General features: G+C 38.8%; 1 protein-coding gene across 2 annotated transcripts in view; it reads left to right on the top strand.

Annotated features, from left to right (window-relative positions):
* GRIK2 (glutamate ionotropic receptor kainate type subunit 2) overlaps positions 1-20,578 on the top strand; it is a 655,273-nt gene that overhangs the window by 410,908 nt on the left and 223,787 nt on the right. For both annotated transcript variants that reach the window (XM_089530680.1, XM_089530679.1), the window contains exon 11: positions 17,283-17,506. In XM_089530680.1, coding sequence (XP_089386806.1) covers positions 17,283-17,506 — 224 coding nt within the window. The remainder of the gene's footprint in view (positions 1-17,282; positions 17,507-20,578) is intronic.

Genomic DNA, 20,578 nt, shown 5'->3' with positions numbered 1-20,578 from the left:
TTATATATTTTATTTCTTACATTTTCTGCCTTTCAACAACAACAAAAACATTCAGGATAGCTTTCAAACATAACTAAAAGCAATTTAAATAACAACACCTTTTAATCCATTGCAATAATCAAAGCCTATTAAAATAGTTAAAAAGGCTATTTCCGAAAAAAATTAAAAGCTTTATATCAGGTTTATAATGAGACAGGTAGCCCCTTATCCTTCCTCACTGCACTGTTCTTCATTAGACTTACATGTGAAACATCAATTAATGTCGTTTTCCATATGACTCCAACATATGAGAATGTGAAAATGTGTCTTAAGATAGATAATGCTCTGGGTGAAATAGACCAGCATTACTCAACTGTTTGGATTTTGCAGAAACTCAGAAAAATAAATGAGATGTTTCATTGATTTTTATTTAGAACAAATGACATAAATGACATAAATCTATCCTATCTATCTATCTATCTATCTATCTATCTATCTATCTATCTATTTATCTATCTATCTATCTATGCAAGTTCTGATGATCGGAAGGTCGGAAGGTTGGCAGTTCGAGGCCTGAGTACTGCATGATGGGGAGAGCTCCCATCATTACTCCCAGCTTCTGCCAACCTAGCAGTTTGAAAGCATGCAAATGCAAATAGATAACTAGGCACCACTTTTCAGTGGAAAGGTAATAGCATTCATGCAGTCATGCTGGTAACATGACCACTGGAATCATCTCCAGATAATGCTGGCTCTTCAGCTTAGTAACAGAGATGAGCACACACACACCCCTACAGTAGGTTATGACTAGACATTCATGTCCAGGAAAAACCTTTATCTATCTATCTATCTATCTATCTATCTATCTATCTATCTATCTATCTATCTATTATTAACCTTTATTTATGAAGCGCTGTAAATTTACACAGCGCTGTTCATGCAATCTTTTTAGTTAGACAGTTCCCTGCCCTCGGGCTTACAATCTAAAAAGACATGACACAGAAGGAGAAGGGAGTGGTGGAGGGAAAGGGTAAGAGGTCCAGCAGTTCCTCTCTACCTCCGAGGCCTGGACCAAGGCAGATGGACTGGAGGGAGGGCTTGGCTTCAAAATGGAAGGTTAATCTTCATCCAGGGAAAATATATACTCTCAAGTAGGATAATACAAATACAAAACATAGCAATACAGGAAATGGTTTGATAAACAGGCACTAAAAGAACATCAGATGGTAAGCGACAATTATGCAATGCCTGGAAAGGCTTCTCTGAACAGGATGGTTTTCAACTCCGTTTTGAAGCTAGTTAAAGACGTGATGGCTCTTGCTTGTGGGGGAAGAAGGTTCCAGGAGTGAAGGGCAGCAAGTGAAAAGGGGTGAATCCGGGATGGGGCAGAGGAAATCCTGGGCTGGGACAGCAGACCTTGACTACCAGAACAGAGGGCCCTGGTGGGAAGGTGAGGAGAAAGAAGGTCTGATAAGTAAAGAGGGGCCAGTCCATGGAGGGCTTTAAATGTCGACAGCAGGAGCTTATACTGAATGCGGAAAGGGAAGGGGAGCCAGTGAAGGGATGCCAACACAGGAGAGATGTGGTCAGAGCGGTGGGTGGAAGTGATAATGCGTGCAGCTGAATGCTGGACAGAGATTAAATGATGGAGGTGAGAAAGAGGAAGCCCAGCCAGGAGGACGTTACAGTAATCAAGTCGGGAGATCACTAGGGCATGGACCAGGATCTTGGCAGTAGAGGTGGAGAGATAAGGTCGGATTTTGCCAATATTGTACAGAAAGAATCTACAAGCCTTGGCTGTGGTCTGGATCTGAGGGATACACGACAGAGAAGAGTCAAAGATAAAACCAAGACTGCGGGCTTGCTGGACTGGTTGAATAGAAATGTTGTCCACAGAGACAGAAAAAGAGTGTTGAAGGGTGGGCTTAGGGGGAAAGACAAGAAGCTCTATCTATCTATCTATCTATCTATCTATCTATCTATCTATCTATCTATCGACACATACTTTGGTGGAATTTCATTTTCATACTTAGTACCCAAGCAATGTAATTATTGTTTTGGAGGGGGGAAATTACAGGCACTTCCAGTTTGTTTGTTTGTTTACCAAGTCATTGCAGTATGTATGTTCAACAACCACAAAACCACAATTAGGTAAGCCAAAATAGTGTTTGTCTTTTTAAAAACCCAGAGGCATTTCTTTAGAGAAATTTAAAATAATACTTCATATTTTGCAAACAGTCTTGGAATGCTGAAATCCCCCTGGAACATTCTATAGCAGGGGTCCTCAAACTCTGGCCCTCCAGGTGTTTTGGACTTCATCTCCCAGAAGCCTCAGCCAATCACTACCCACGTGCAAATTTTCTTCCTACCTCAGGATTCTACAGTCAATCTGAATAGACTTCCAGAACCCCACAAAGGTTCCTCCTTCCTCTTTGTCCCTCAGCCAATCACCACCTACATGCAAATTTCCTTCCTACATCATAATGCCCTTCTTGACAGTTTGGCCAATGATTTGGGATTCTGGGAGCTGAAGTCCAAACATCTGGAGAGCCAGAGTTTGAGGACCCCTGTTCTATAGAGTCACATACCCACATGATCATCTAGCTAATACGTGACTAACAATTTGGTTTTTCCAAGCTTTTAGAACAGAGTTTATGTCCCCTCACTTAGGGTTCATCCAGATGGGGCAATGTTACTGAGCTTTGGTATATGAAGTTGCAATACTCACAGTTGTGTTTGTTGGCTTTTGTTTTTAAATAACCAGTCAATGTTTTTTTTATTGTTCTGGACTATTTGCTAATGACTCCTAGTACCACCAGCAGCTTTTTATTCCCACTTTGAAGAATAAATTCTAAGCTATGCAGTACAACAAAAAAAGACCTAACGCACTTGTGTGAAACTATAGATCTGGTTCATACTGAGTTTCTTGGTTCTGGAAGATCTTCCCTGCAAAGTTTTCCCTTGTAGCAAGGTTGGAGAAATATACAAAAAAGTGAGCTGTTCTCACCCAGTCCTTTTATTTATTTAGCATCTTCATTACACTTGACCAGGAGGTAGAACAGACTCTCATCCTTTGTTTATACACCAGGCACAACCACATTCCAGGTCGCTGCTACAGTGTATGTGTGTGTGTATGTGGAGTGGTGGTGGAAGCAAAGTCATTTGCAGCAGGGATGTTCCCCTGCAATTTACTAAATTAGCATTGTCATTCCTTTGCTTTTGTAAATGGCAGGGGGGAGAGAGAACTATCACTGCCTCCCTCTCCCTTTCCACATCACTTTAATAGCCAGATAAGTAGTCTAACAGAGCTTCCTGCATTATTTGTTTTGTATGCTTTCAAATTGTTTTCAACTTACATTGATCCTAAGGCAAACCAGTCACAGGGTTTTCTTGGCAGGTTTCTTCAGAGGGGGTTTGAGGCTGAAACTTGCCCTAGGTCTTCCAGTGGGTTTCCATGGCCAAAGGGGCATTTCAACCCTGGTCTCCAGAATCCTGGGGTCCACATCCTGGAGGGTATTGTACCTGCAGCAATATCTTATAAAGTCCCTAGGTTCCTGCCACACCATGCAAAAGGAATTAGAATTAATGGGTATGGAAGTGACAACAACCGCCAGCAGCTGGCAAAACCAAAGCAGCTATGTTGTGAGGTGCGACCCTGCATATTGTAGTAGTTGCGTGTAGGACTACACCCAAGACCAGGGTTTGAATCCCTACTTCACCATGGAAACCCACTTGGACAGTTCATACGCTCTCATCCTCAGAGGAAGGCAATGGCAAATCCTCTCTGCACAAATCTTGCCACAAAAACCCTGTAATAGGTTGAAAATGTCTTGAAGGCACACAACAACAACATGTATTGTGAGTGCTTTCACTTTTTTACTCCAATCTGTAGAAGCAGTTAATGTTCGGCTGACATGCTATACCTGGCGCTGTCTCCAGAAAACTCTTCTCGGAGGCAACATATGTTGCACATCGGCCCAAGGAGGTTTTTCCAGCCCGTTCTGAGCAGGCTCTCATGCTGGACTAAAGCCTTCTTTTAGCATTTCTGAGTATTGTTTCCAGTGTTTTAAAAAATCTCTTGTTGTCATGGAATTACAGCTTGAGAAAGCAACCAAACAGCACATACGCTACCACCACCACCTCCCTCTCACATTTTAATTGTGGCCTAAGAAGAGACACAAAAACTATTTGCTTGCAACTGGGCAGTTCCTCTTTTGTCTGTTCCAGCCAGTGTCCCTTCCAAAGGCCAGTCTCAGTGCTCTGGGTGAGACTGCCAAAAGCATGTCCTATTATTACTTTCCCTGAGTGATAAAGGGCAGAAACACTCCAGAGTGAAAGCCTTTATGTTTAAACTACATTTTTAAAAAACCCCAAACTCTAAAATGTGAAGGAGGAAGGAACTAGAGCAGTGTAGTCTGGTTGGTATGCCTCTTATGGCTCCTTTCTGTCTTGCTTCTTTCTACACAGTTTATTTTTCTCTTTCACACCACCAAGAGACAAGAAAATATAGGCTGCCTAACATGGCCCTCTCCTTAGTTAAAAGATATATATAACCTAGCTGGAAGGGCTAGACTGTGCAACCAATTTCTCACATTGGTGAGCACTTACACAAGTAATCCAATAGATTTATATCTAGCCCTAAAGTGGTTGCTTTACGTCAAGAGGTTGATTAATGAAGATGTTCAGCAGTACAGCTTTCTGAGTCTCTGTAGCTGGCTAGCAACAATCTGTTCCTATTTTGCCCCCATTTCTGCTTTTATGATTTTTTAGCTCCCGCCCCTAGATTTTTATTTCTTATTAAAATTCCCAGGCTACCTACTTATCTATTAACTTATTAAGTATTGTTTCTTCAGAGTGTGCATTTAGCAAAAGAATGCTTAAGGTCTATAATGTATAGCAATAATCCGCTTAGATAGAGAAACAAACAGAAATTTTATAAAAAAAAATAACAAGTATGGAGTTTGCCTGGAGAATTTGTATTTCAGCTATTATTATTTTATTGCCATTTGAACAGCTATTATGATAGTGCTTTTAAAAATGTTGAAATACTACATGGTTTACTGAAATTTAAGCTTGTTCAGTTAGTGATTTTGGGAATTGGATTCTGCCTCCAAAATGGAGACATGGGAAACATTTCCACATTCTTTAAAGGATATTTCTACCTTGCAGAATAATTTCATCCCATTTTCAGAACACTCCTTCGTGAAAACACAGATATGATTGTTACAGTGAGATTTCTTTTAAAATGATGTTTCTGGATTGCTGCATTCTTTATTGAAGATGCCATACACGTTTATGCATGATTTCTTATACAAAATAGCAGGCTGTGCTTTTCTATTCCTGATTCAAACCAGCACACTGAGCTTTTTGCCAGTGTCCACTATATTTCAGTGGAGGCTCTTGTACAATTGTCAGCATGTGTTCTTTGGAAGTGGAATGATACACTTGCTGGGGATATTATCATAAAAAACCATGGATAATTTAGAGAAAAATATGTGTTTGCAGAAATATTGAGATACAGCTAAAACAAACAGAATGGTAAATAGGCAGTTATAAAAACTTGTTGGGCTATATTTACACTAGGAACGTTTTACCTCATAAATCCGGTTCCTTCCCTTTTCTTGGTAAAGCAATATAACTCATATGAGACACTTGCTTCTGGGGATGCTTCACCTGGTTAACTTGAATAGGAATGAAAATCTATCTGGCTTTTTCTGTTCTCCTTGTCCTCATGCCCAAGCACAGCATGTGTTACTTTGACTCTGTCACACCTCCAGATTTTGTGAAATCTCTGAGATGTGTTTTGTATTTGCTGGCCAATATGTCCTTGCTGACTGCACACTCTGTTAGGTGATGTGGTAATAAGATGTTCCCTAAGGACATTGCCTGCAAGCTGCAAGCCAATGAAATAATCATTTTTCAGATTTGATAAATACATCTCTTTTAGGACCATAGGCAGAAAGCCCTCTTAGTGACAAATCAAACATTCCACGGACAAAGTGGCTTCTGTCTAGTCTCGATTAGACTTCTGTAATGTGCTCTACATGGGGCTACCTTTGTACCAAGTTCGGAAGCTTCAGTTAGTTCAAAATGCTGCAGCCAGATTGGTTGCTGGAACTTCTAGATCAGATCATGTAACTCCGGTATTAAGATCTCTTCACTGGCTTCCTATTAGCTTCCGGGCTCAACACCAAGTGTTGGTCATTACCTATAAAGCCCTACATGGCTTGGGTATGTGTTACTTGAGGGAATGCCTCTCGCCATACAATCCGCCCCGCACTCTCAGAACTACAGGGAAATGCTTACTTGAAAATCCTAAGACGAGGTTGGCATCAACTCGCCAAAAAGCATTTTCATCTGTAGCTCCCACATCCTGGAACCAGCTCCCGGAGGAGATAAGGCTGAGCTCCTCCTTAGATGCCTTTAAGAAAGCCTTAAAGACCCATCTTTTCTGGTCTGTATATCCTTCTGACCCCTTGTAGAAATTATTCCCTGTTGAAGATGCTCTTATGACTGACAGATGTTATTAATGTTCATATATGTGATTTTAAGGAAGTTTGTTTAATTACATATGTATTCGAGGTTCTATTTATTTTGTAATTGACATAATGTGTAATTTTATTCGATGTTATGTATATTTGATACTAGTGTGAACCGCTTTGATCGCTGCAGAAAAGTGGTATATAAATACAGTTTTTATTATTATTATTTATTATTATTATTATTATTCACAGACACTTTAGGTGAAGAGTCACAGTTCATATTATCTGAGCTATTTTCAGTGATACATGGGGGTGGGTTCATGTTTATCTTTATGTTGAAATTTGTAGCACGTTTATTCATTAACTGAACTTTAAATAGGGCTCCTTCAGACTGCCCAATAGTTCTGGTGCCTATCAGGGTGTTTTGGTTTGGGATTTCATGTGTTGTAATGCCTCACAGCAGTCATTTCTGCACCGACATCCAGTAGTGCCCTGTAAATGTACTGGGCTTTTGTTGCTGGTTGTAACAGATTTTAGCACGATTCCTGATCTGCATGTTATTCTTTTCTTCCACTTGAGATGTCGTTTAGCTGTGGTATGGGTATGGTTTCCCTCCATGCCTGGCATCTCCTCCATTAAGTCAACATTTCCCTCCCATATGGTTCTTCTCCAGTCTCAGTGTTCTCAGTTTTGTACATTATTTCTATTTCTAATTTTCTATTTATTTATTTATTTATTTAGTATCGTTATAATGCTAAAGTGATGTAAGGCTATACCACTTTATCACTGTAACTCCAATAAGAAATGTGTATGTGTGGGAAAGGAGGAGAAATAATTTCCCTGGAACTGGAAAAATAATGTGGAAAAACTGGTCAGTAGGAAACATCTATGATGAAGGTCATCCCCCCCCCCCCCCCCAATTCAAATGTAATCAGTGGACCAGGCAAATGTAGAGTGGGAGGAACTGAAATAATGGATATAGGTGTGTTATATTTGCCCTTGTCTGTGACAGAAACTCCATTGACATGAATAAATACACTTCCTGTAGTGGGTATAGAAACTTTCATAATACCAGTACTTCAGGAGGGGAAAAAGGGGGAACAGAAGGAATCTTGCATGGATATTAAAAAGTAAAAAATCCTGATAGTAGAGAAACATCAGTGATACACATACACATGTGTGCATGGGTGCGCACCGTAGATTCTTGGTATCAGCTGGGATTTGGACCCGCTATTGATAGCAAAATCTATGAATGCTCAAGTCCCATGTATACAATAACTTAATCAAATTATGTTCCTTACATAAAATGGCAAAATTAAGGTTTTCTTTTTGTATTTTTTTTAAAAAAATATTTCTAAGACATGGATAATTGAATCAGTGGATGCAGAATAAGGCAGAACATTTCAGAGGCACCTCTTCCCATCCTTGTTAGTTTAAATAAAATCATTCTAATTAATAAACTTTATTTATTTATTTAATATTTGCATCTCATTGAAGAATCTAAAATTTGCTGTCCTCTCATGACACTACAAATGTGCTGTCTGACCTCTCTTTCCTCCCAAGAAATGGAAGGATTTATGCTATCATGAGAGAGTCCTGTGTGACAGTGGCCAAGACCATTGGTTTTGTGTCTTTATTGCAGAGCTGGTATAACAGTATTACAAATCTTTTCTGACAGCCCTGTTCTTTTCTGACAGCCCATATCAGATGCCTGCTCATTTTTCTTCATAGTAGAGTTAGTCCTAGTCTCTAATTAAATCCAGGACTCTGTATAAGCTCTCTGAAAGACCTTTGAGTATGTTGTTGTTGCTGCTGCTGTGGAATCGAAAGATGATTATAGTACCAAACTATGAAGAAGCTTATCAAACAGATGAATCCACAGGTAAATGATATGCAAAGCCAGCATAGTGTAGTGGACTGAATGTTGGACTAGAACTCAAGAAGACCAGAGTTTGAATACCTGCTCAGGCATGGAAACTATTTCATGATTTTGGACAAGTCACATTCTTCTGCATTAAAGAAGGGTTTGGCCTAAATACCCCCAATGGCATACGATCCTGTCTCATCTTGGCAGCTAAGCAAGGTCAGCTCTGGTCAGTACTTGGATGGATGACCACCAACAAATGCCAAATACTGTAGCCTATATTTCAGAGGATGGAAATGGCAAAACCACCTCTGAGTGTTCCTTGCCTAATAAAACCCTATGAAATTTGTGGCATTTCCATATATGAATAGGCACACTCATACAAACATGGCAAAACCCCTCTGAATAAAGAAAACCCTAGGATAGGATTGCCACACGTGGAAAGGGCATTATAAATAAACATTGTTTTTATTGTATTATTTATTTATTTATTTATTTATTGAAAGCATAGAACAAAATTCTAGGGTCTGAAAAGGATATCTGGAATTCTGAAATGTTTGTTTTCCTTACACTAGTACTTATTTTACAGAGAGCTAGTGTGATGTAGTGATTTGAGTGTTGGACTACCACTCTGGAGACCAGGGTTTGATTCCTCATTTGGTTAGGGAAACCCACTGGGTGACCTTGGATGGGTCACACACTCTCAGCCCCAGAAAACCCCATACTATGTCTTTAGGGTTGCCATTAGTCAGAAGTGACTTGAAAGCACACACAACAGCAACGTCCGTATGTCTGCTCATTAGCTTTGTTTTTCTTTTTAAACATCACATTGCTGTTCTAATTTACTGCTTTACTGATTTATGTCTTTAGCCCTTTGAAGACCATCTGTTCAAACTGCATTTTTATTTTGTGCCATACATTTATTTAGCATGTAGATTAAGTATTATGGTTTTATGCCTCAACCATTTCTCTTCATTTAAAGTAATTTCTGTTAATCATTATCAATTATATTTGATTTAGCTTATTTGGCATACCTCCAGAACTAGCCCTTCTGAAGCCAGACTTACAGATTTTCAATAGTTAGACCAGGGGCACCTAATTCATCACATCCACTTTCTTTTGCAATCATTGCTGAACAATTTAGCATCAGCAGCTACATTACTTTACCTTATGTGCATGGCATTCCCCCTCCTTAACAATCCACTAACATCCAGTGCTCTCTGATAATCAGATTTTCACATTATCTCTGTCTTCAAATTATTCCATCATGTTATTCCTTTTCTGGTTTTGTCCCCTGATTATTACCATCCAGAAGATCATTTATTGTAAAAATTTGTAATAAGCTGGTAAAGATCACCATCACTTTTACACTGTATGGTCTAATTGCTAAACCCAGGAGACTCTACATTAAGTATTCTGACCTTTTTATTTCCAGTGCTATTTGTTGTGACCTAAATGAGCACATCAAGCATGACTTCTTTGTTTTGCTCTTGCACCCTTGACAAATTGAATCCATCTTATTCCCTGACACTCTGCTAAAACACTTTACTTTAACACTTTGGAAACTTCCTGTCAAGGAAAAAAAAAACCCAGAATGAATGTAATATGTTCAAAACTATATAATTTATTTTCACCTTTGAATGTTGTTCTGTTTTTCTGTGCTCAATGTGACCTTCAAATTATGAAACATCAGATGCTACTGCTGATCACACTACCACTCAGAGTGGTCAAGGGTAATGTTTGTCTAAGGAAGAAAAGTAAAGAACACACTCTGCCCCAAGGCAAGGTACATAATACCCATTGAAGTTATTGATATTGAAGCATAAAATTCCAGAAGGGCCTCATTCATATATATCAACTCATTAAATTAAAACTTTTTAAAAGTTTGGTACATAGTAGACCTCTTTTGGATTTGCCTGAACATATTAAGGGCTAAAACTGTCTGGAAACATGACTATGCATGGAAGCTCCTTCTCAAAAAAACAAAACAAAAAAACCTGAATAAGTGAAACCTTTGCTTGTTGAGTACAGTGGACCCTTGCTTTATGCGGGGGATCCGTTCCGGACTTCCCCGCGTAAGGCGAATTCCGCCTATGCTGGAGCCCCATTCATTTGAATGGGGTTTGTGTGCGCATCTGGTGCAGTGGTGCTCCATTAATCTGAATAGGACGCACCACCCCTTGCTCCCCGTGTGCTTCCTGCAGCTTGAGCACGTAAGTGGGTGCACTGTACAAAGTTCCGATTGAGGCTTTGCGACGATATTTGGCTGAACCCAACTATAGAGTCATTGAAGCTCTTTAACTGAAACTAGCTGAAAGTAGTTAGAAAGTCCTCTTTAGACCTTGCTCAGTGTGAAAAAGTCTGTGATCCTTGTGGGGTGTGTGGATGTCTGGGAGGTGGAGCTTACATGCATGCCCACATCTCTGCCATCCATTCAGATCTTGTCATAATTATGTGAATGTTTTAACCTTTTAACTACACCACTAAATAGAATCAAACTCGATACTTCCTACATGGCCTATGTGTGTGTTGTGTGCCTTCAAGTCATTTCCAACTAATTGTGACCCTAAGGCAAACAGGTTAAAAACAGTAAGAAAGTATAAATGAGCTAAAACATATTAAACAGTATAATGAGCAAAACCAGATTTTTAGTTTTTTAAAACTATCAATAAATAAATTCTAAAACTATAAATAACAGTCTTTGGTTGAATGAATAAAGCCCAAAGGCTTTGGTGAATAGCCAAGTGTTAAATTGGTGCGTAAATGGCAAGAGGATTGACACCAGATGGACCTCCAAGGTGAGATCATTCCGCAGTTGGGGTGCCACAGCTGAAAAGGACATGCCACATATCCCAAAACAGTGTATTGATCTCATTGGTTGGACACGAGAGAGTCCTCCCCCAGCAGATCTTAATCCTCAGGCAGGCACATATGGGGAGTGATGCTCCTTCAAGTGCTAGGTCCCAAGCGAAGTCTCAGCATGCAGGACACATTATTTCCCCACAAGCTGAGGGAACTCAAGTAGCAATCCTGAAACCACTCCAGCTAGCTCAGGACTGTTGAGCAGCACTGTGGGTGGTTCATCAACAAAACCATGCAGATGATGCCTGGTCAAGTAGGTGGGGGGAGGGAGAATTGCAATCATGGCAATAGTGTCACAGTCATGACTAAGTAGTGATCATGAGTATGTAACAGCTATGGATGAGTAAATCAAGGTAAGTGCTTTGTATATTCACAATTGCTACTTAATCAAATTGTGACACTATTGCCACAATTGTACCCCCCCCCCACCTACTTTACTGGTCACCAACTGCCTGAGGAGAAGGAGGTCCATTCTGCCAAAGATTAAAGCATGCTTAAATTATATTTCTATCAGGTGTGGGGGACACTGGGTCAGGAGAACTTATTTAGTACTTAATTAGTAGCTGATACAGAATTCTGGTCATTAGCAATAATGTATTATTTATGGAATGTAAGGAAGTTCAGAGACTATCTGTCTCCTTCTGTCCAATGGAGTGGCAGTGGGTTAACTCCAGGTTTTAGTTTTACTTTTATAGGAGATACTTGAGTTATTATACACTATTCTCCCCATAAATTCAACACCTTGGACAGCTCTTTTAAACTATACCTTAGAGTGGATTCATTTATCTGCTGAGATGGGAGCTACCAATTATCTGCTCTCCTCCTCCTCTTCTTCTCTCAGTTCATGGAAAGAGCTCTACACATTTTCAAGAATATGGATGCATTTGGCTGAAGGCTTTTAAAGTTGTAATTGCCAAACCACTTCTTTTTGGGACAGCATTATTACCTTAATCTGGAGAAATGAATAATAAGTGGATGCATGATTTCAGTTTAAGACTACTTTTTGAAAGACTGCTTTTAGGAGTTATAAAAGGGTATTTTAATGTGTTTTTAAAATGTTTTTATTTTTGCATTTTTTTATTTGTTCATCGCTTCAAGTGCCCATGTAGGCTGGGAGGCAATACAGAATTACTATATATAAATAAATGAATGAATGAATGAATGAAAGAAAGAAAGAAAGAAAGAAAGAAAGAACTGGAGCAGATATTTGTACAGAGAATGACTTGGTCTCTGTCTTCTGTAAAATATTAAGAACTTCTACTGATAGTGAGTTACAAACAGTTGAGAAGAGGGATGAAGTGACTGTGATGTTACTTTCTTTTTGGAATAATTACTGAATGGATGTGATGTTTCAGATTGCTTAGAGGTCTAAACATGTTTCCAGTTCAGTGGGTTTCTGCTGCACTCCCTCTTCTGCTTGTATCTATATTACTAAATGGTTTCATGAATAAGAACTAGTGAGAACTAGGCTTTATATGTTGGAAGTCATAAGCTATTTTTATTTTTACAGCTGTGTCTTTTCTGGTAACATAGATGAATATGATCACTATGGGTGGAGTCCACCTCAAAGTAGTCTCTTTTCATGCAGTCTTATATGTGATCATGTGGAATCATTTGTGTACACACACTGCTTTGAAGCTGACACACGTGAATGAAGATATTCTTGCCTTTGCTGATTGAAGATATAAAGCCTGTCATTCTAGTTAATATTACATGTACTTGTTTGGAAGGGACTTTTGTTGAAATATTTTCAGTTCAATGGAGAATCAAAATGGATATGTCCTCATACACTCAGCATTTCTCAGTAAGTTAAGATGGCCATCATTTGACATTTTTATATTACTCTTCAGAACTTAGCATAACGTGAGGTCAAATTCATATCGGGAAACAAATGAGCTTCTTTCTGTCCCTGTTGCATCTAAAGTCACACCTAAATGATTGGTTTACATTTCTTCATATATTTCATATGTGAAGCTGTCCTCTTGTGGCACTGTTCTGGCAGCAAAATCTAGATAATCTCATTCAGTTGGTGGAAACCCATTTGTCTGCTTTCGTCTTTATGCAAAGCAGATATAGAAACTGCAAGGCTGCAATTTATTTCTGTACAGAAAATGGCATAGCAAAATGGGAAAGAAAACTACTTAGAATGTATTTTGCTGAAATGCACAACATTCACTCCCCCCCCCGCTTTTATTTCATGCACTGATGTTCAGTTAAGCTATAGTAGATTTATAGCATAAGCTGTTGAACAAAGCAATTCATGCTAAAGATGTTGCAAGCCAAAGATAACAAATCTGTACTGCTTGCTTGAATAATTCAAGTCAGCTTGAACAAATAGATAATACACCATCTACTGCATGTCCTTCTCAGACACACATTTCACAAATTCTTGGTAATTTATTTTTTTAACTGACCTATGGAAAAGAATAAATGTGTCTCTTTCTAACGTGTCTTTGAGCACAGAGTTGTAGTATGCACGGTACTCCAGATGCTTTTGGACTGCCATTCCCATCTCCCTTCACCATTGGCTATGCTAGCTAGGGCTGCAGAGAAATACATCCTATGGAGAGCTATGCCACTCTCACTTTTGACTTGACAAAACTATTTTCTTAAACTAAATTTCAGAAGCATTTTGAAATCTTGAAATGAAAACTCATATTGCTGTATACCAGTCAAAAACTCATATATAGTATATTGGGTAGTCAGGGAATAAAACAAACTCAGGGAATAAGGCACATTTGAAATTCAGGGAATAAGACACCTTCAGGGAATATGACACATTTGGTATTCAGGTGTCCCAAGAAGGCACATTTGAAATTCAGGGAATAAGACACATTCAGGGAATTAGGCACATTCTTCCTGTATTCAGCTCTCTTCTCCAAGCAGCTTGGGACACTCTAGAATATCATGACATGTGACTGGAAGCGTCACTTGCCTAAAGTGCTTAGTTGTTTCTTTTTTCAAAAACAAATCCTAAGATTGATTGATTATTTATTTATTTATTTATTTATTTATTTTTATTTATTTATTTATTAGCAGATTGTGGGAAACAGTGATTGTCACTGCCAGTTATAAGTTCTTGTCCTTTTCTTAGTAACACTTTTTTTTAATGGTCAGTACAGAATATAGCTTGCGCAAATGCACTGTACCCCAGAGGAGTTATAAAATACCTATCTTCTATAGCTGTATTGTGTCTGTCACAATGGCAAGCATTTTACCAGCTTACTCTATTGTGACCTGCCCAAGGATCCTTGTCTAAATCCAGACAAATCCAGACAAATTCTGGAATTTATTCCTTTGAATTTCATTCATTTTCCCCCTCATACGCATACTTTTAATATTTATACATTACCTACAACACAGGTAAGTGTTTTATTAAATTGTATTTAAAAATATGATCCAGGCATAGAAATACATTTGTCTATTTGTGCTGCAAGCTTTAAAATAGGTAAAATAGAACAGAATATACAGAAGTCCTATCAGTGGTTTCTCTGTAGGTTTCTGAAAGAAAGCAAAAATGTTAGCCCAATAAATTAAATACCTATGCATATTACAAGATTTCCTTATTCAAAAGCCCTAAGATTTCTCTAAATTTAGAATTTATTCTGCGTAATAAATATTTATGAAGTATTTTGTGTAGAAAACATTTTCTGTGCAGAAACCAGATTTCCTGTGCAGAAAATATGGGACTTTTTGGCAGAGAAATCTGCACCAAAAGCAACATTTCTGCACAGAGATTTGTATTTTCTGCTTGAAACCCCCTACATGTGAATTTTCTGAAGAATAAATCCCAATCAGCAAATAATGCTCGTAAAATCCCCATAATTTCTGAGGAATATCTCACAGCAGGGATCAAAATCGTTAAATTTTGTTCTGACCAGTATGCACAGGGGAAAACCCAATGGTTGTGAAAACTGTTAAGATGACCAGTACAAAAACTGTACTCTTAAAGATTACCAGACTACTTAAACTACTACTTGATGCGCTGCTAACTTCCCAGTTCAGCTAATTCTACCACAGTTGTTATACACTGGTAAACTACTGATTAGATTACTACAATGCATTCTAAGTGGAGCTACCCCTGAAGACAACTTGGAAGCTATAGCTTGTGCAAAATGTGGCAGCTAGAAAGCTTACAGAAATCAGATAACAATGGTTCTAAAGGAATTACAATGGCTGCCATTACATTTCTGGTGTGAAGTCAAGGAACATTTAAACCCCTAAATTGTTTGGGACTTCAATATTTGAATAAATTAGTCTCCCCGTATATGACTGTGGAATTTAGAATTGAGATCTGCCCAGTGGTTTCACTAGGGGTGTGTGGGGAGGACCGGACCACAGGGTGTGATGCCCCAGTGGGGTGGTACACCAGGACAGACTGGCACAGCTACTGGGAAAGCAAGAAAAGGCACTTTCTCACTTACCAAGTGGCCTCACAGGGCCCTAAATGGCCCCTGCAGAGGCCACAACCCCCCCTACATAGTGGCAACTGCTGGCGGGGGAAGGTGGTAGATTCAGGGTAGCTGTGTTGGACCCTGAAGACCTTTGTGAGGGCTGCCTCAGCAGTGGTCTGGGCAGGGGGAGATCAAGGCAGTCCCCGCCTTGCACTAGGTGACACCAAAGAAGCCCTCTTCTGTTTCCTACTCAGTAATACCCTGTGTGAGTACATGGGAGAGGGCTTTCTCTTCTGTGGCACCCTTCCATAGAACTCTGCAGTTTATACTCTTCTATTGTTTTATATGTAGAAAAATCTTGTAGCACCTTTAAGACTAACTGAAAAATCTCAAAGGTGTTACAAAATCTCTCTATGTACTAATTCTATTGTATACACTACTATCTTTAAGTCCAGGAAACAACACAGGTGACATAATAGCCAAAGCTGATAGTAAACACTCAAGTAAAGTTTATGTCATGAAAACCATCTTTGTCTTCAAAATACCAAGAAGTTTTGGGAAAGGTTGGAAGAACAGTTATCTCCAATATACAGATTTAATCTATGTCGTATTTCTACACACATACAGAGAGGGAGGGAGGGAGGGAGGGAGAGAGAGAGTCTAAACTGCTTATGAAAATTGAACTGAAATATCAGTCTTCAACGTTGTGACCCAGAGACCCATTCTAGGAATGTGAAGGCATGTGTAATCTGCCAAAGGAATAAAGAAAATAGCAATTATTTTTCATTTAGCTTTCCAAACTACTTTTTTTTAATAATTAAGTGCTTTTATTTCTTTTATAACAACAATACAAAACAAACAAGTAATATATAAATAACAACTAGTCTTGGAGAACTATATGTAAACCTGTATAATAGCTATTTTTGTGGGTTAAATGTCTTGGGATTTCATGGGAATGTTGCTGCTGCTACTGTGAAAAAGGAAGATGCTTCATGAATCTTCTAATTCATTTCAGTATCAGCTTGTGGCTTCCATATCAGTAGGTGATTTTGTCTGAAATTTAAAAGAACTATTTTGGATATGTGGTTCAACACTGTAGCTAGCTATTTTCCTATCCTCCCACTAACATGAAATGACATGGAAAGAGCAAATTTACTGCCCCAGTGACACAGAAGCAACAGCCACCACTCACTTTATGGATCACTGTATTGATTGCAACTCAAGTGTTCAAATGTGAGCCTAATTTTCTAATTGTGTCAATCAGGACAGGCTTAATAAAATGGGGAATAAGCTTTGACACTTAAAAGCTGTTATCTTTTGCCTTTGAGACTTTTTTCAACAGGAAGAGAAAAGAAAAAAACACTTCAGTCTTTAAACCAAGTATGCATTTATAAGTGAGATATTAAAAAGAATTTTACAAATGATCATTTACTTTTGCATCCATTATGAGTAAACATCACAGTGTTCAAAACTCTTGGTCTTCGGGGAACTGCAGCAGTATATCAGCTTCTCTACTGGAGGAGGAGAAGCAAGCAGCAGAGCTTTAAATTTCAGCTTAATTGGTACCAAGACAGGGCTCTCCAAGTGTAAAGTCTGTGTTTTGCTTAATTTGATTGCCTGCTCCTGCCTGCTGCTTTTGACTTATGGCCAATTTCTCTGCCTTTCTCTCTCCCTCTCTCCCCTTTCTCTCTTTGCAAACAGAAAGCTGATCTTGCAGTTGCACCACTGGCTATTACATATGTTCGAGAGACCGTCATCGACTTTTCCAAGCCATTTATGACTCTTGGAATAAGTATTTTGTACCGAAAACCCAATGGTACAAACCCGGGCGTCTTCTCCTTCCTGAATCCTCTCTCCCCTGATATCTGGATGTATATTCTGCTGGCTTACTTGGGTGTCAGTTGTGTGCTCTTTGTCATAGCCAGGTAACATGTCAAACCTTTTGTGATTTTTTTGGCAATTGTTACATCTCCCCACCCCCACCCCCACAAGAATAATTGTCAAAAGTCACAAATTCTTCCTTGTTTTTCCTCCCCTCTTTTTATTCACTAATTTGAAGAGTGTAGAGGTAATGTCAGTCTTTCAAGGGGCTGTCATACTTAATTGAAGTTCCCTGTACTAGCATTTACACAACATTCACTGTTCTGGTTATATCTCTAACCTTTAGTAGGCTGGATTGGGATAGTTAGTTATTGTTTTTGTTTTGTATTCTTTTTTTAAAAAAATACATGGTTAACAGTAAACTGAAGCATTTTAGAGGGTTATCAGGAGCTGCCCTTCTTTTCTGAAACGCACATTATTTAAAAATGTTATCATGTTATTAATAGAAATAGCAAGTACATTTCTATACCACTTAAGCATTCCCTAAGTGATTTACAATGTGTAAGCTAATTGCCCTCCACAAGCTGGGTACGCATTTTATTAACCTTGAAAGGATGCAAGCCTGAGTTAAGACTGAGCCCCTGACTGGTACTGAACTCAAACCTTATGGTTTGTGAGTGAGTGGCTGCAGTGCAGGCTTTTAACCACTGTGCTACCAGGGCTTTTTTAATGATTCTGATTAGGCAGACAAGAATACAGATACAAAAAATGTGATCTTCACAAGTCCTTTCATGTGATTAATACTGTATGGAGCAGGAGAGGAAAAATGTACCCACTAGCCTAGAGCTTTCATATCTTCTACTGGCTTTGCCCTACCTGCCATCCCTTGGTTGGGGGAAACTCTGAAGAAGGGAGCATCCTCTACATTTATAGGCTCATCAGTGATTTACATTCCTGGTCGTGCTGTGTACTAAAATGGGGTAAGCAAAAGGATAGCCTTAGGTTTAGTATATGGCCATCTAAGGCAGTTTTTGTAGTCTTCACCTCCTCCAAGACTGCTCTTTTCTTGTCCCAAAAATGGTGAATTGCCCTTTGGGAAAGCCTCCAGTGTGTCAATTAAGCTTTTACATAGGTTGCAGCCACCCACACCAGCATTATTCTATATTAAAAATGCCAGATTTCAGAACCAGAAGTGGACTTCCAGCTGTTACAATTTTTGTTCACAGTTTGTTTTTTGTAATTTTGTAATTTTGGCAGTCTGTGTGGCCTCTGGGTCCTCTCAAGGGAGAAAATTGGCCAAACTTGCTCACTTTGTTCTAAATCACAGAAGTTGTTGCATTTGACTAGGGAGAAACAAGTATCACCAGCAAGCACAGCCTTCCTCTCCATGAAGCCCATTTTAAAAAACTGCCACTCAACCATGCAAAAGCATTTGGTTATGAAACCATTCTTTACTAGATTTCAAGATACTAGAACTTCATAGCCAAATTTATAAACCTGTACTTTAAAAACAAAATCTCTCCCTTCAGTGCTACCCCTGTTCATTGAAAGGACATTTTAAACTTGGTTCAGGGCAGAGATTGGTTGAGACAGACAATCAAAATTTAAAATATTTTAAATAAATATCTGAATTTAGCAAACTGCTGCAAGAAGGAAATGCTGAAACAGCTTACAGAGTAGGTATGATTTCCTTCCTTGTAATTTCCATGGTCACTGTATGCACATGCATTTAATGAATCCAGAAACAGACAGTGTAGTCCATATGCATCAAATACATGGTGTTACTGTGTGAACTACAACTATCCAATTGACTTTAATACATGTGTACACATTAGATCTTTAGAGTGGAAACAGAGGCTCTTTTTTGTATATAATCATGCAGTTTAAGGTGGTAGCATTGGACCAATGATCATGGTTCTGCAGTTGACTATGAAAATTCAGTCTGTAACCATATCATCAGACTAATATTGTCCAATCAGTGCAGGAATAGAGCCCATATGGTAACTCACAATATGGCTTTGTGTATTAGTTGTGTATTCCTACATATTGCCCGTGTGGTCCCTTCCAACACTATGATCCTAAGATTGGATATTGACTATTTCAGAATGGAGCAGCCATCTTGCTGCTTCCTCATTACAGCTTGATTTTAAAAGACATTTCCCTAAACATTTTGAACTCTATTTGTATTCATGATCCATCCTTTTCCTTTTGCATTCCTTGTATATCCTTTCTCTCTGCCAATGGCTGTGAGGACATTGTACCAGGATAAAAATATGATTCTATCTAAGGAGACTTGATTTGGGGAGGATGATTTTGATCACAGCTTGAGAACCCTGATTATAAACATAAATAACATCAAGTTATTTTTTATTGTAAACTGTTGCAAGTTGTTGATAGACACATGGAGAGAAATTCCCCTCCTGCTGTTTATCTGAGTATCAGAGTTGCCGTCTCCACATTTCTGCTTCCTAAGATTATCTTTAAATATATCTACATTAGAAGCCTGCTTTTTTCCCTCTTGGCATATGCTCTGACAACCTTTCCTGTTCTATTCATCTCTCTCTTCATAGCGAGATCTACCAATAATTCACATCTCTTCGATTACAATTGATGTCAGAGTTCAGCATTATTTCCTTGACACTGCTTCCTCCATTTTATGAAATGCTTAATTTATTGAGAAGCAGAATCACCTGATGCAAAATATGGCCATGACTTTTTTCAGTTCCTTGGGGGTGCTGACAAGCATGTAGATACAGATGTCTTATAGACATGGTGTAATTGGATTTCCAGAAAGCTTTTCACTAAGTCTGTCAACGAGCTTCTAAATAAACTCTGCAGTCATGTGATTGAGAGGAAAAGCCTTCTTGTGGATTAATCACCAGTTACAAGTTAGTAGGCCATGGGCAGACAGTACTCACCCAATGAAGATAAGTGAGAATGAAGTGTCCTATGAAGTCTGTTAGCAGTTGTTCTAGATAATTTACTTATAAATTACCTGACCCATGGTGAAAAATGGGGTAGCACAAGTTTTAAATGATTTAGGCCAGGATTCAGGGGAGATGTTCTACTGGTAGAAGTGCTTCCATTTGCAGAAACTAGAAGGGGCAGTTATTCTTCCCCATTGAAGTTCATTAGGTCTCTTCACATCCTGCTCCAGATTGCTGTGAGACCCTCTG

This window comes from Sceloporus occidentalis, unplaced genomic scaffold (genome assembly GCF_023333645.1).
Source record: "Sceloporus occidentalis isolate IW3139 unplaced genomic scaffold, rSceOcc1.0.p SCAF_6, whole genome shotgun sequence".
NCBI classification, from domain to species: Eukaryota; Metazoa; Chordata; class Lepidosauria; order Squamata; family Phrynosomatidae; genus Sceloporus; species Sceloporus occidentalis.
The sequence above is the reverse complement of the archived record's forward strand: the minus strand, read 5'-3'. Positions and strand labels throughout refer to the sequence as shown.